Genomic DNA, 15,651 nt, shown 5'->3' on the forward strand with positions numbered 1-15,651 from the left:
TTTGCCTGCAGCAGTAATTGCTACAGGCAGAATCCACCGACTTGAGTGCTAAAGTTAACAGGTAAAACTTAAGAGGAGGTAGGATGTCTACATATTCTCCAAACATCTTGTCTAAAATGTTTATTAATTGCTGTGGTAGCTTAACATTTGAAACAGAGTCTCACTCTGTTGCCCTGGCTGGAGTTTAGTGGCACAATCTCAGCTCGCTGCAGCCTCCACCTCCTGGGTTCAGGTGATTCTCCTGCCTCGGCCCCCTGAGTAGCTGGGATTACATGTGTGCACCACCACTGCGCCCAGCTAATTTTTTTTATTTTTAGTAGAGACAGGGTTTGGTCTTGAACTCCTGACCTCATGTAATCCACCTGCCTCAGCCTCCCAAAGTGCTGGGATTACAGGCGTGAGCCACCATGCAAGCCTCTAAGTAACTCTGGAAGTGTTTTGAATGGATACAAAAAAGAATTGTACTTCAACACTGTATCGTCATTGTAAATTTATTTCTCATGAGGTACAGGTTAGCAGTTCTGAAAGTATACATGTATAGTAGGGTTGAACATACGTATAAATAAATTGTAGATGGTGGGAAGCAGGTTGCTCACTGTCAGAGAAAGAACGTACAAATGAGCAAGAGGAGATGCCTAGAATAAAATCTGTGGTGCTTGATTAGATTTGGAAACATTAGTATGAGCTTCATGTTATTTTAATAGATATAAAAATAAATATAGGTATGTGCATATGCATAGGTTAATGTACATATGTGTGTTTCCTGAATCTGTCTGCTGAAGGGACGTAGAAACAGGGACACCTCAGTGACAACAAGCACACCTAGCACTCAGATCATGGTTTTTAAATACCATTCTTAAAGAAAGGAACCAGGATTCCTTGGAGAAGTGGCTAATTTCAGGGCTAGTTTAAGGAAAATACAGAATGAACCTGGAGCTAGTGCCACAAAATAAGGGTGTGCTTTAAAAAACAAAACAAAACAGATGGGCCATGTCAAAAGGACACAGAAGCAACCTGAAAAACTTCCCACTGGCTGGAGCTAGAATTATTTGAGCAACAAAATAACAATGGTAGTGGATTATAACCGAGGAATGAAATAAATATCTGAGACTATATGATATAAGTAAATAGAAAAGATGGGACAAGTCTTCCCTACAGAAAAGTTCAGAATAACAAAGGTAAAAGTAATAAGAGAAATAGAAGATCACCATTTAAACGCAGTAATTGCTGCAGCCAAAATCCACCAATAAATGCTAAAGTTAGCAGGTAAAACTTAGGAAGACATAGGATGTCTACATATTCTCCAAACATCTTGTCTAAAATGTTTATTAATTGCTGTGGTAGTTTAGCATATGTCTGGATTCTTTAGACCCCTCCTTCTGGGAAGTGGAGCTTAATTTTCCTCTGAGTTTGGGCTGGACTTGGTGGCTTGGATCTAATAAAGATGGAAAGGTTAAAGTGGCAACTTTACAGTGGAGAAACCTGGAAAACACTGCTTTGACCAAGTGAACACGGTTAACATAAACAGTAATAAGTCATGTTAATGTCATGTACCTCCTGGTAGAGTACTACCAGAAGAAAGCTTGACCTCTGGTAGTCTTCCAAAAAATGTGTAGCCTTAGCCTAATCATGAGACAACATCAGGCAAACCCCAAATGAGGAATATTCTACAAAATACAAAGGAAACTTGATGGCCAGAATCAGTGTATCCTGGTACAGAAAGAGGATATTAGTGGAAAAACTGGTAAACTCCAACTCAACTCTGTAGCTTAGTTAATAGTATTGTATGTTAACATTAGGGGAAGCTGGGAAAAGGGTATATGTGAACTGTGTATCTTGTCAACTCTTTTGTAAAGCTAAAATTATTTCAATATAAAAATTAGAACAAAAATATAGAGAAAACATGTAAATGAATGGATTCTTATAAAACTACATGGCATACAAGAGCTAAGAGATGCAGGTATGGTCATTGAGAGGTGATAATGTGCTAGGAGCCCTCACTCTCAGCGCCGCCTCGGCCTTGGCGTCCACTCTGGCGGCGCTTGAGGAGCCCTTCAGCCTGCCACGGCACCGTGGGAGCCCCCCTCTGGGCTGGCTGAGGCCAGAGCCGCCTCCCTCTGCTTACTGGGAGTTATGGAGGGAGAGGCATGGGCGGGAACCGGGGCTGCGAACAGTGTGCTCAGGGGCCAGCGCGAGCATGCCAGCGCGAGTTCCGGCGGGCGCCGCGCAGGCTCAGCGGCCAGCTCCACCGGCCCAAGGCAGTGAGGGGCTTAGCACCCGGGCCAGCAGCTGTGGAGGAGGTTGCGCCGGGTCCCCCAGCAGTGCGGCTGGTTGGCGCTGCACTCAAATTCTCCTCAAATTCTCGCAGGATTTATCTGCTTCCCCACGGGGCAGGGCTCAGGACCTGCAGCCCATTATGTCTGAGCCCCCGCCCCCCGCCGCGGTGGACTCCCTTGCGGCCCGAGCCTCCCCGATGGGCGCCACCCCCTGCTTCCTAGCGCCAGGTCCCATAGACAGCCCAAGGGCTGAGGAGTGCAGGCGCGGCTAGGGACTGGTGGACAGCTCTGCCTGAAGCCCCCCGCCCCCCTCATGCAGGATCCACTGGGTGAAGCCAGCTGGGCTCCTGAACTGGATGGGAACTTGGAGAACTTTTATATCTAGCCGGAGGATCCATCATATGTGCACCAATCAGCACTCTGTGTCTAGCTCAGGGTTTGTGAATACAACAGTTGGTACTCTGTATCTAGCTAACCTAGTGGAGACTTGGAGGACTAGCACTCTATGACTCTGTGTCTAGCTCAAGGATTGTAAATGCACCAATCAGCACTCTGAGTCTAGCGCAGGGTTTGTAAATACACCAGTCAGCACTCTATGTGTCTAGCTCAGGGTGTGTGAATACACCGATTGGTACTCTAGCTAACCTAGTGGAGACTTGGAGAACTAGCACTCTGTGACTCTGTGTCTAGCTCAAGGATTGTAAATGCACCAATCAGCACTCTTTGTCTAGCTCAGGGTTTGTAAATACACCAGTGAGCACTCTGTCTAGCTCAAGGTTTGTAAATATACCAATTGGTACTCTGTATCTAGCCAACTAGCACTCTGTGACTCTCTGTCTAGCTCAAGAATTGTAAACACACCAATCAGCACGCTGTCAAAATGGACCAATCACCTCCCTGTAAAATAGACCAATCAGCTCTCTGTAAAATGTACTGTTCAGCAGAATGTGGGTGGGGCCAGATAAGGGAATAAAAGCAGGCTGCCCCAGCCCCCGGCAACCTGCTCGGGTCTTTTTCCACGTTGTGGAAACTTTGTTCTTTCGCTCTTTGCAATAAATCTTGCTGCTGCTCACCCTTTGGGTCCACGCTGCCTTTATGAGGTGTAACACTGACTGCGAAGGTCTGCAGCGTCACTCCTAAAGCCAGCGAGACCACTGGGAAGAATGAACAACTCCAGACGCGCTGCCTTTAAGAGCTGTAACCCTCACTACGAAGGTCTGCAGCTTCACTCCTGACAGCGAGACCACCCACCAGAAGGAAGAGGCTCCAGACACATCTGAACGTCTGAAGGAACAAACTCAGGACACACCATCTTTAAGAACTGTAACACCACGAGGGTCTGCGGCTTCATTCTTGAAGTCAGTGAAGCCAAGCAACCCACCAATTCCGGACACGTTATGATGGACATAGCTAAGTAATAATGTGACCCTTCAGTTCTAAATGCCCCAAGGAAGCCGAGTAATTCGGGGGCTATCCATTTTTCAAAATCATTAGAAAAGTCTAGATTGGAACAACACTTTTCAGAGTGCTCCTTGGAACTCTGCTGTTCCCTTGTGATGTTCCAGGAAAAAGTGGTTCAACTGGAGTTGGAAAATCCTGCATCCTTTTAGCCTTTGCTTGACAATTGATCGTTTATATTAGCAAATTAAAGAATCTGAAAAGCCTTTTCTTACAGACTGATTGTTGTCATGTAACTTACTGTTTCCCAAATATATTTTATCCCCGAACCCTTGTTTTCTCTTATGCTAATATCCTGAGAATTAGTTATTGAATGGGCAATTCTAATCTAGATATATCTATTGTTGTCTGGGGATCACTAACATCTGCTGTTTAGAGTCAGCTTTCAAATGAGTTGATCGTCCAACTTTGGAAAGTGGAGAAATGAGCCAAATGGCTTTTGCTCTTGATCTGTTCCGTTGCTTTCAGGGACCTTGGGTAGTTGAGGGATTATAACTTGTTTATCCTTTGCACCATGGTGTCTCAGTAGCCTATAAAGCTCCTATTAGACAGATTCCTTTCAATGAAATATTAACTATTTCAACATGATCTTATTTTGGAGTTCACTGCCAATTACTTGGCTGCCTCTAAAACAATCACAAATTAAACACTGGATGCTAATCTTTGTTTTAGCTATGTTGGATCACATAGGAATCTTTCAGATAATCCTTTATTTTCTTATATTAAATGCATGTAGTGGTATGTGCAGCCTATTGTTTGTTCCTGGCTTTTTAGGCTCCAAGAAATCAAGAGATAATTTTGTCAGTTACTCATCCTCTAGTCTTCCCAGGTTACAAAATGCAAACTCTGATGCGTATTATACTTAGTGTCAATCGTGGTCTATTTTTAGCCAGTACTATTGTGGAAGTGAAGTGTTGCCTCCAGATACATCAAACACTGGCCAGGGTGTGTGTTGTTCCTAGTTTTTCTATTGATACCTTGTTCATTTTCAGTTTTAAAATCTGAGGCAGTGATTGCATAATTGCTGGATTTAATTAGTTGCCCATTCTATGTCTGGGTGATTTGTATTGTATTTGTAGACTGAAGGACTAAATGCGGCAATGACTATGTAACAGCTCTTATTTGATGAAGAGAACTGCAGTGATTGTTTTGGTTTTGATTTTCCAGAGTTGCTACAATGGAAGTCAAAGGGAAAAAGCAATTCACAGGAAAGAGTACAAAGACATCACAAGAAAAAAACAGATTTCATAAAAATAGTGGTAAGATATGCTTCCCTTGTGGGTGTTTGGCTATTATAGTTGGGGGATGGGAAGGCAGGTAGTAAATTTCAATCTGTATTCATTGGCTAGGATTAGGATTAAAATAGTAGGAAGAAGTATGTGTTATTGTGTATGAGTTAACATGTTGCTCATAACATTTAGACACTTAAGAAATTGCCAGAATAATTGAGGAATGCCTTACTCATGAAAGACTCCTTATCTCAGTTGTTACTGCTGTTGCATCATTTTATTCACACTAGTTCACCATACGTTTTATTTTAACATTTGATAAATTAGGACTGTTTAATACATACTGCTCGTAAGCCAAATACTTTTAGGTTCAGAATTTATAATGGTGATGTCTTTATTATTCCATCAGGTGTCAGTATTGTAAAATAGAAAAGTCAGGGAACTGTACAAATGACTGTTTCCTTAAAATAAAGCCATTGCTGTTTGTATCTCATTTGTAAGGTACTAATTTGTATCTTTTTGACTAAAAGTTTTTATTAAATAATTTTATTGTAGACTTTAAAATTTTATTTTCTTAAAACTAGAAAATTTTCAAATTAACATTTTAGATGTCCTTATGTTATACTTTCCAAGTTTCAAGAATATTCATTTTATTCTTAGACTTCTTTTATGTTATTGAACTCTTGAAAATTCTGTGTAGACCATCATTAAAGCAGAATACAAAGGTATATAAATAATAGCTTTGCTATATGCTTAAAACTAGAGAAACATACCAAACTGACACCAGTGTTTAGTGGTAGAATCATGGGTAGCTTTTATTTTACATTTCTCTACTCTTGGGTTTTTGTTTTGTTTTGTTTTGTCATGAACCTGTATTAGTTTTATAATCAAGGAAATAATTTTTTAATTTTGTTTTGATTGTTTAAATCCAGTTCTACTCAAAAGGCTATATGTTGCGTATCTGAGAGTAAGACAAGGTATTAGGATTAAAGAACGTAATTTTCTGTAATGAATATAATCCCATGGATACAAGAGATTTGGGCCCAGAATCATTGAACTTGTAATTATTATTGTCACTAGATTCTGGTTCTTCAAAGACGTTTCCAAGAAAAGTTGCTAAAGAAGGTGGACCTAAAATTACATCTAGGAACTTTGAGAAAAGTATCACAAAACCTGGGAAAAAGGGTGTGAAGCAGTTCAAGAATAAGCAGCAAGGGGACAAATCACCAAAGAACAAATTCCAGCAGGCAAATAAATTCAACAAGAAGAGAAAATTCCAGCCAGATGGTAAAAGCGATGGTAAGTACTGATTTGTTCAGCATGGTCTTTGCAGATCCTTGCCCTGCCTGACCTAGTGCCTGAACCCATTCATTGTGCACAGGGACTCTGGAGGTGCATTAGAGACCTCACATTCTTATTCCTTGGCAGGTAACATTTTGGGACAGGTAGATGGCTTAAACAAACAACAGAGCATCTTTCATGCTCAGAATTTCCCTCTGGTGCTTGGAGTTTTTTATTTCTTAGCCCTTTTGTGAATTACCTTAGCCATGAAGTTAAGCTAAATTATAATGGCTTTGTACAGTGGAACCTCAATAAAATGTTTCTTTCTATAAGCTAAAATTGATTCATTCATTCAACGAGTATTTGAGTTTTCTATGCATTGCACCAGAAGATAGGGCAAAACACATACACACACACACACACACACACACACACGCACAATCAGTAAGGATACAGGCCCCAACTAATCATCATAGAATCTGGCTTTAAAGAATCGGTCTGTCCCTAGCTAAGTGTCATCCTTGGTTAAGGATGCTTTGGTGAGCAAGAAACAGACCCTGCCTTCACAGAGCTTAGGCCAGACTAATACAATAACCCATCTGATCACACAGATCCATGGTAGTTCCAGAGAAGGTGTCGTGCACACATGACAGATTTGATTTTAATTGGTTCAGGACAAGTTGCTCACTGATTGGAGGTTTTGGCAGGTCTCCTGCTTGTCTGTTGAAACAAACTGCCCGTCTCTGTGACGATGTTCAGTGGGTCATTTCTAACCCAGAGCTTTGCTCTCTATTGTGTAACATTCCTCTGTTGTGCATTGTCCTGCATTGATCTCAAACAAGCAGTTTCCAGGTTATCTGGATTGTCGTATCATTACTTCCTTTGCAACATCCTGAGAATTTTTCTGGTGCCTTTTATTCTCTTTTTCTCCAGCACAGCATGTCTTAACACTGCTCCTTTGTTGCCAGCTGAGACCACTGGGGATGGTTTTCTCAGTGCCATCCCCTAGTCCTGGTGCTTGCTTTTTACCCTGCCTAAGGGCTGCTTACCAGAGGGACAGCAGCCTTAAGACAGAGGTGGGGAGAGAGGAAGGAGGGGAAGTGCCATTGTTTGCCATTAGGGATGTAGGATCTTTTCATGCTCAGTCTCGCTCTTCTCTTTTCATTTTTTCTTTCTCCCTCGTCTTCCTCCTCCCCCATTGCCAGTAGTTTCTCTTCTAGCTCTCTTATACTTTCTCTTACCTAGCCTCTCTAATAGATCCCAAATCTTACTTTCTCTACTGGAGTTTTTGATGCCTGCATTTTAAACACATATGCACTAATTTCTCACATTGATGTGAGAAAAGCCATGATTTCTTTTGCTATGGGAGATATGTTCCTGATATCTCAAAATGGGACTCTTGATATCATTTTCTCATATTTTTGTATCAGTAACTAGACTGATAGAATAAGATGAGAGATTGGATACTAGACAACCCCCACATTGATAAATGTATCGCAGCCTAACATGATATATGTCAAGGGTACCCAAATATTTATGGAACTAAATTAGCCCTGGATCAGAATATCCTCTATTGTATAGTAGAAGATATCATGTTAATATAATGGTAAATACGCCCTCTGTTGCCTATAATCCTTTGTATTACCAGGCAGGGAATATATAAGTAAACAATAAGTGAATAATAAATACATTGTAGTATATTGGATAGCCATTAGAAATTATGTTATTGAGGAATGTTAATTTCATGAGAAAACATAATCATGTTCAGTGAATGCAGATTCTGAATTTTTTTCTTTTTTGAGATAGGGTCACACTTTGTTGCCCAGACTGTGAAGTGCAACGGCGTGATGATGGCTCACTGTGTCCTCAACCTCCTGGACTCAAGTGATCCTCCTGCCTCAGCCTCCCAAGTAGCTGGAACTGCAGGCGTGTACCACCACATCCGGCTAATTTTTTAATTTAATTTTTTCATTTAATTTTTTCGTGGAGACAGGGTCTCACTATTTCGCGCAGGCTGGTCTCAAACTCCTGGTCTCAAGTGATTCTTCTTCCTCAGCCTTCCAAAGTGCTGGGATTACAGGCATGAGCCGGCCACATTTTGAGTTTTTAAAGATTAAAACATGCATGGAGAAAAAGTAAGAGGAAAATAATCAGTGGTTATAACTAGGTTTTGGTTTTATAGGGCTTTTTCTTTTCTTTTTTGCATTTTTCCCAGTTTTTTAAGAGAAAGGGAGATAGTTAGAAGTGACTAATTCCCCCAAAGGATTCCGTGCAGGATACTCATGTAAATAATACCCATTTTAGTAAGTTGTTCTTTGTTTGGCATCATTAGTTCCATTGGTAAGTTACTTGGATTTTGAAGACAAAAAAGTGGTGGTAGAAAGATATTCGACTTTAATAGTATCACTGTTTGTGGCGAACTTGGAAATTTTGGTTGTTCATTGTCATGACTATGATAGCAGAGCACTGTTTCTAGGTTTGAATCCTAATTCTAGCAGGTTGTGTGGCCTCAGATAGAGATCTCAACTGCTTAGTTCTTTTTCCCCACCGTGGAAGGAAGGGTAATATTAATACTTCTTGGAGTTGTTTTAAGAAATAAGTGAATTAATATAGAACAGCACTCAGAACAGTGAATTTTCGAAGTTGTTTTTCCTGTTTTCATTTGGACTAATTTTTGTTTTCATTGAAAGTTGACTATACCCTAAGTCCAATGATCTTAATCTTAAAAAGTAGAAGTTTATTTCACAATTGAAAAGATATTTAAAATATTTTAGTTACTTTTGTAATTCTTTTAATGTCCTTTTCTCTTAATAGGTATCCTGTTAGAAGAATTAAAGATTTCAATGTAACAAATGTAAAATGTACAAACTGCTCAGAAAGCAAAGTATATATGGGGAATGGTGTGTTCCCCTTTCTAGCTTCCAGAATGGGCATTGATCCTGATTAGTGATTGCCCTTTATACCTAATTTGTGTTGGTTTATGACACTTAGAATGTTAAATGTAATTGAAAATAATTTCTATAATAACTAGAATCAGCAGCCAAGAAACCTAAATGGGATGACTTCAAAAAGAAGAAGAAAGAACTGAAACAAAGCAGACAACTCAGTGATAAAACCAACTATGACATTGTTGTTCGGGCAAAGCAGATTTGGGAGATTTTAAGAAGGTAATTCTACCTAAAGATGTCTTTGTTAGTCCCTTTGCGACAGTGGAGAAGTCAGTGTACCTTGTAAATAGGGAGATGTCCTAAAATAAATGACGTAGCACTTGGGTTATTGAGGGCGTCCTCATGACAGCCCAGTAGAGACATCAGTACTTGGATATCTGCCCGTTGCAGAAGTGTGTAGAATCATTACGATGGCATCGGATATGCTTATGAAAATGTATGAGGTTGAAATAAATTTGACATTCTTCCTGAGAGATTTCTGAGAAAATGAAGGATAATTTCTTATCAGCTAGGTTTTGAGATACTTCAGTATTTGTTATCTTAGATTTGTTTTATTATTATTTTTTTTTACTTCTGAAGTTCTGGCTGTTAAGATTTGGATTGATACATAAAATTACACCTTTTGAGATGAGTTTCTGCCTTTGAGAAAATTACTTTTGTCTGGCTGCTCTGGAATAGTAATTTTAATGTCAGAGGTTTGCTGCTGTAGAAAAGAAAATCATGCTGAACTTGGAGAACATATACTGGTATGGTTTTTAATTTTGTGTGTTTAAAATAACTTCTTTACTTAAACTGTGTTTCCTTTTCTCATTTGTAGAAAAGACTGTGACAAAGAAAAAAGAGTAAAGTTAATGAGTGATTTGCAGAAGTTGATTCAAGGGAAAATTAAAACTGTAAGTAGGACATACTCATTGTTGCCGTTTTAAACGATTGAAATTGCCTCACTCTGAGGAGTAGCTGACCATTCATGACAGGTGATCCTGTCATTGTTTCCGGTGTATTTGACCAAAAGTTTTAAATACCTTCCATAACACTGAACTACATAAAAATTTAAAAGTGAGCGACCTTACTGCTGGAGAGTTTTGCAGAGATTATCAGTTGGCTGTGTCATTTTTAAATAATTCTTAAAATAAGCCGGTGTTCCCTTAAAGTTATCTTGAGAAGTTACTAGTTCAGTAGTATTTGCTTAAATGTCTTGTTCTAAACTCCATATAATTTAGTATGTTCTCAGTTGCCAACTTTTTTATATTTGTGATGTGAACATATTACTTCTTTCTTTTCCTCCATGCTTTTGTAAACATCATGCAAAGATCTTTAACTAAAATATAATCATTTGAGAATTCTAAAGTAGTTTTCATTGTTGATGCTTAATCCGGTTTTGTAATAAATTTCCAGTGACTCTTGTGCATTTGGATTAATACATAATGGCTTGGAAGACAACAGATTCTCATAGTTTTACGGCACCTAGGGGGGCAGCGTTTGCCAAGTCAGATGCATAGGTCTAACCAGATGCTATATTACCTCTTGAAGGAAAATAGCAAGTCATCAGCTGCTGCTTTCTTATAAATTCAGCAGGATCTTTTTACAATAGAACTGCCCCCTCAGCTCTGGCAGCTTATAAATATTTCACTCAGGATTCTTTCTCAACTACCCTGAGGTCACAGCTGTGTGACCATGGTCTTAGAAGTGAGTTTGGTGTTCAGATCCTGGCTGGGCTGCTTAAAATATGTGTGCCTTTGAATAATAACAATAACCTATTTATTATTTACTATAGGTTAGGAATTGTGTTAACCAGGACATGCATTGTCATTTACCATATGTCATCATCCGTGTTATATATTTGATGTATTTGGGACTCAGAGAAGTAAAGATTCTTCCTTAGGGTAACAGAGGTAGCGAGTTCCTTCTCGAAACTTTACTCCCCTTATCTGTAAAGTGGGAATAATGACAGCTCATTCTTATCTCATTCTTATGATTGCTTTGAGATATAAATACGAACACTATGTTTAAGGCAGTTATGTTGGTTATAAAATAGATGCTCAATATATACACAAAAACAGCCTTAATTTTTTAAAAGATATTCAGAGATGTCTTACAAATCTTGAAATTTATGACTTTGATGGAGGTATACACTCACCTTCTGATTTGTTGGAATTAAAAAACTTTAAAGACAGAGTGAGCAACAAATAAGCACTGTTGAAGTAGACTGGTACTGTAGCATAGTAAAAATAATTTTGCATGATGGATGATTTGTGGAGGTTGCTCTAGAAAATTGACCAGTGGGTCCTTCCAGCAGTCGTGAGGAGGAATGGGTTAGAGAATCAGATTCGAAACACAGCAACTCTTCTAGAAATATAACTGGCTATATGTGCAGGAATTATCATGAAAATGTGACAAATGAATGATTAGCTTATAATTGCCAGTGTGTATGGATATAGTTATATTTATTTCTTTAGGAAGACGTTTAGATTCATCTTACGGATATACTTCTGGTTGTCAAAGCCAAACATTCTTAGATCACTTATATAAAAGTCATAGGGTAATAGACCTTTTAAACAAATATTTCCCTTTTAGGGACAGTAACTATCAAAGAAATGAGAAGTTATAGTCTGTATAATCATCAGATGGTTTGGATTGGTTAGGTTTTAATTATAATGAGAGGAGTATTGCAGAATGGTTTAATTTATCCTTGCCTCAATGTCATTATTAATTGTACCTATCAAATATGGTAGGCCTCAAAACAAAAGAATGATGTTCTGGGTAATTAAAACAAGTAGTTCTCAGTAATCTAGGTTTGATTTTATCCATGAAGACTACCTATTTTCTCACAAGAAATTCCAGAAGAGGTCACGATAAATTAATGAGAAACATGACTCTCAAAAGAGAATTAGTCTAACTCAGACTTTTTCCTACAGATTGCATTTGCACATGATTCAACTCGTGTGATCCAGTGTTACATTCAGTATGGTAATGAAGAACAGAGAAAACAGGCTTTTGAAGAATTGCGAGGTATTTATTACATACTGAAGATTATGTTATCATTTGCAGTAAGTCACTTGTTTTCTCTTAAAATACCCAAGACTGTCTAGAAAACAGTTTTTGTTTAGGTGTGTCTTCTCCAGATCCTTTTTTGTTTTTATTTTTTCCTTGCCTGGGACAAATTGAGAATTATTTGTGTTTCCAGGATTGTGCATTTATTTAGTTCCTCCCTTTGTTTCCAGAGAACTGAAATGAGATCTCGAAGTCATTGTAATGTATTTTTGTTTTTCAGATGATTTGGTTGAATTAAGTAAAGCCAAATATTCCAGAAATATTGTTAAGAAATTTCTCATGTATGGGTAAGTTGTTTTATTTATAAAATACATTTTTTGTTTGTCTTTTGAAGGCATAGTTTCCAACTGTGCTCAGATGTGAAATAGGAAGTCTGTGGTCTTTATAAGTAATAGTAATGGCTCTCAGCAGATGCTTGTGTTGTTTCTAGAGAGTATCATCTTCAATACAATTATTGAAATTAATGTAGAATTATGGTACTGCCTTCATTCCTAAAAAGATACATGAGAGATGTCTTGCAAATCTCCTTGAGATGTATGACTTTGATGAAGGTATACCCTCACCTTCTGATTTGTTGGCATTCAAAAGATGCTGGGCCCTATTCTAAGTCCTCCCCCTCCACATGTCCATCTTTTTGGCTGTCTCTCCATCTGTGTTCCTGTCTATATGTCTGTCTTCTTGTCATCCAGTAAACACAGTATATGCAGGGGGAGTTCAAGTGGGGACTTCCATCAAAAGAAGAGGCAGTTCTGTCACAAAGACAGAGTGAGCAACAAATAAGCGCTTTTGAAGTAGACTGGTACTGTAGCATAGTAAAAATAATATTGCATGATGGATGATTTGTGAATGTTTATCTTGATCCTCTGGAAGAAGAGAGATAGAATAATTAGCTTGTAATTAGCCACCAGTATTAAGAGGGTAGAGAGTGGGGAGGGGGTGGTGGGTGCGTAGACTGATACAGGGTTAGTGGGTTAGAAAATGTCAACGTGGGAGAATTTCCTAAATTAAGTGGAATTAGTACTTGACCAATCTTTTTGAGTGTAACAATGTGCTAGAATATGATAATCAACAACAAAAAGTGTAATATATGCAGTTGACAAAATTTTCAAAAACATATTCCTAGCTATAGTTACCAGCTATTTGATTCTTTTAGGATATAGTTAAAATACTTGTGATTAAGTCCCATCTTCCAAAAGAATCTTAGAATGATTTTCTATTTCCCTGAATCTTTTGCTTTCATCTTTTTTCCTGCCATACTTTTTTTTTTCAAGCAGAACAGTTTAATAGGAACTGACATTTATCGAGCATTTACTGTGTGCTAGCCCCAGCTTCTCAATGCATGCTTGCTCATTTACTCCTCAGAGCAACACAGGTTGATGAGTTGGTCTTGGAGGAAGTAAGCTGTGTTTTATTGTCACCCAGCTTTCTCTTTCTATCATTTATTTTTTCCATGATTGTGTTGCATTTAGAAGTAAACCACAGATTGCAGAGATAATCAGAAGTTTTAAAGGCCACGTGAGGAAGATGCTGCGGCATGCGGAAGCATCAGCCATCGTGGAGTACGCATACAATGACAAAGCCATTTTGGAGCAGAGGAACATGCTGACGGAAGAGCTTTATGGGAACACATTTCAACTTTACAAGGTGACATCTCCAGAAGTCTTTTTCTAGTATTTTTACTTTTTCTATATGCTCTTCCTTAACTTCCAGTGCCCTATTTTTAGAATGTATTATTTTTTACCTTGGCTGGTTCTTTAAGAGACCATCTTATGCCCTTGATATTCCCTCATGCTTTATTTTGTCTCTGGTGTAGTAAGCAAGTGATCATACTTACGCTTCTCTTTCTCCAGAACATTGGCTTTAAATCCACTTCAAATCAACTTTTGGTCCTCTCCTAGGTATGCTGTGTGTAGCACTTCAGTACTTCTATTTTTACAGTCAGACTGAGGGAGAAGACTCCCAATAGTTATCAAAGTAGTGTAAGCACCCCCAACCAGCTCTGGCTGAAGTGTGTTGGGCTCTGGTTGCTAGCTTCTCCTGTGTGTTCTCATGTACATGCATTGCCCTTCTTTGGATTGTATCTAGAGATGAAGGGGAGTAGAGAGACCTAACCTTGGATAGAGTGCAGGGATTGAATTTGAGAATAGTGAGCAGTGGGACTAGCTGGTTAAAGAATCTATTTCAAACCTTGGAACGTAAATGCACACATTTGTCTGAAGGGATATGGATTGATTCCTGGGTTGCCTCCATTAGTCAGGTTCAATTCTTTGGTTGAATTTGTTGCTGTACTAATTTTGTTAACAGTTCATTATATTTAATAGGAATAGCCAACTAATTAGAAAACACATGGTGGCAAGAATTTGTGACTTGACTACTTGATCTCATAATTAGGCGAGAGCTAGGTGCTTGGCAAATAACTATTGACTGGTTAACTTAGTTGGTGTTTAGCCTGGCTCTTTAAATGCATTGATAGATATACAGACTGAGAATCAGCTAATGAGGTTGCTCCACAAGGATATACAGCAGAGCTTTCATTATGTAAATGTGGGAAATCTTAAATTTGTTAAAACTTACTTTAAAATGACTGTAATTGCTTTTCTTTATCCTGAAGTGAAAAAATGGATTAAATTCAGAGGAGTTTGATTTTTTCTTTTGTTGCAGTCAGCAGATCACCCAACTCTGGACAAAGTGTTAGAGGTACAGTCAGAAAAATTAGAGCTTATTATGGATGAAATGAAGCAGATTCTAACTCCAATGGCCCAGAAGTAAGAAAGTTGTTTTTGTTTTTTTCTTAACAAATGACATTCAAAGGAGGAAGGTTTTACATAACTGTTGCCCAGAAGAGGTAGATATTTCCTACTTACAAGTGTTAATCTGTCCTAAATAAGAGTGCAAAAGTATTGGTTTGAAACCATTCTTGGTGCAAAAGGAGATTTCTTTTTCTGATATTGTACCCTATAAAATGGCAACTAACATGCATTCGTGATTTATTAGCTTTTTTAAGCAATGAAACATTCTTTCCCCAAATAAAATGTTACATGGAAGCCATGTATACTAAACAGTTTCACAAATATAATTTTTACTCAAATTTGGTTGTAGGCAAGATGCAGTGGCTCACGCCTATAATCCTAGCACTTTGAGGGACCAAGGTGGGAGAATCACTTGAGGCCAAGAGTTCAACACCAGCTGAGGCAATAGCAAGACCCCATCTCTATGAAAAATAAGAAAATTAGCCAGGCTTTGTGGCATGTGTCTATAGTCTTGGCTACTCAGGAGGCTGAGAGGCAGGAGGCTCACTTGAGCCCAGGAGGTGAAGGCTGCAGTGAGCCATGGTTGTGCCAGTGCATTCCAGCCTAGGCAACAGATTGAGACCTTGCCTAAAAAAAAAAAAAAACAATTTTTTTCAAA

General features: G+C 38.7%; 1 protein-coding gene across 3 annotated transcripts in view; it reads left to right on the forward strand.

Moving 5' to 3' along the window:
- PUM3 (pumilio RNA binding family member 3) overlaps window positions 1-15,651 on the forward strand; it is a 41,150-nt gene that overhangs the window by 2,142 nt on the left and 23,357 nt on the right. For all 3 annotated transcript variants that reach the window (XM_005581832.4, XM_074017578.1, XM_065530612.2), the window contains exons 2-9: window positions 4,902-4,993; window positions 6,044-6,262; window positions 9,276-9,411; window positions 10,010-10,085; window positions 12,108-12,201; window positions 12,464-12,530; window positions 13,713-13,887; window positions 14,905-15,008. In XM_005581832.4, the coding sequence (XP_005581889.3) occupies window positions 4,912-4,993; window positions 6,044-6,262; window positions 9,276-9,411; window positions 10,010-10,085; window positions 12,108-12,201; window positions 12,464-12,530; window positions 13,713-13,887; window positions 14,905-15,008 (953 nt within the window). In that variant the 5' untranslated portion in view covers window positions 4,902-4,911. The remainder of the gene's footprint in view (window positions 1-4,901; window positions 4,994-6,043; window positions 6,263-9,275; window positions 9,412-10,009; window positions 10,086-12,107; window positions 12,202-12,463; window positions 12,531-13,712; window positions 13,888-14,904; window positions 15,009-15,651) is intronic.

This window comes from Macaca fascicularis, chromosome 15 (genome assembly GCF_037993035.2).
Source record: "Macaca fascicularis isolate 582-1 chromosome 15, T2T-MFA8v1.1".
In the NCBI taxonomy this organism is placed as follows: domain Eukaryota; kingdom Metazoa; phylum Chordata; class Mammalia; order Primates; family Cercopithecidae; genus Macaca; species Macaca fascicularis.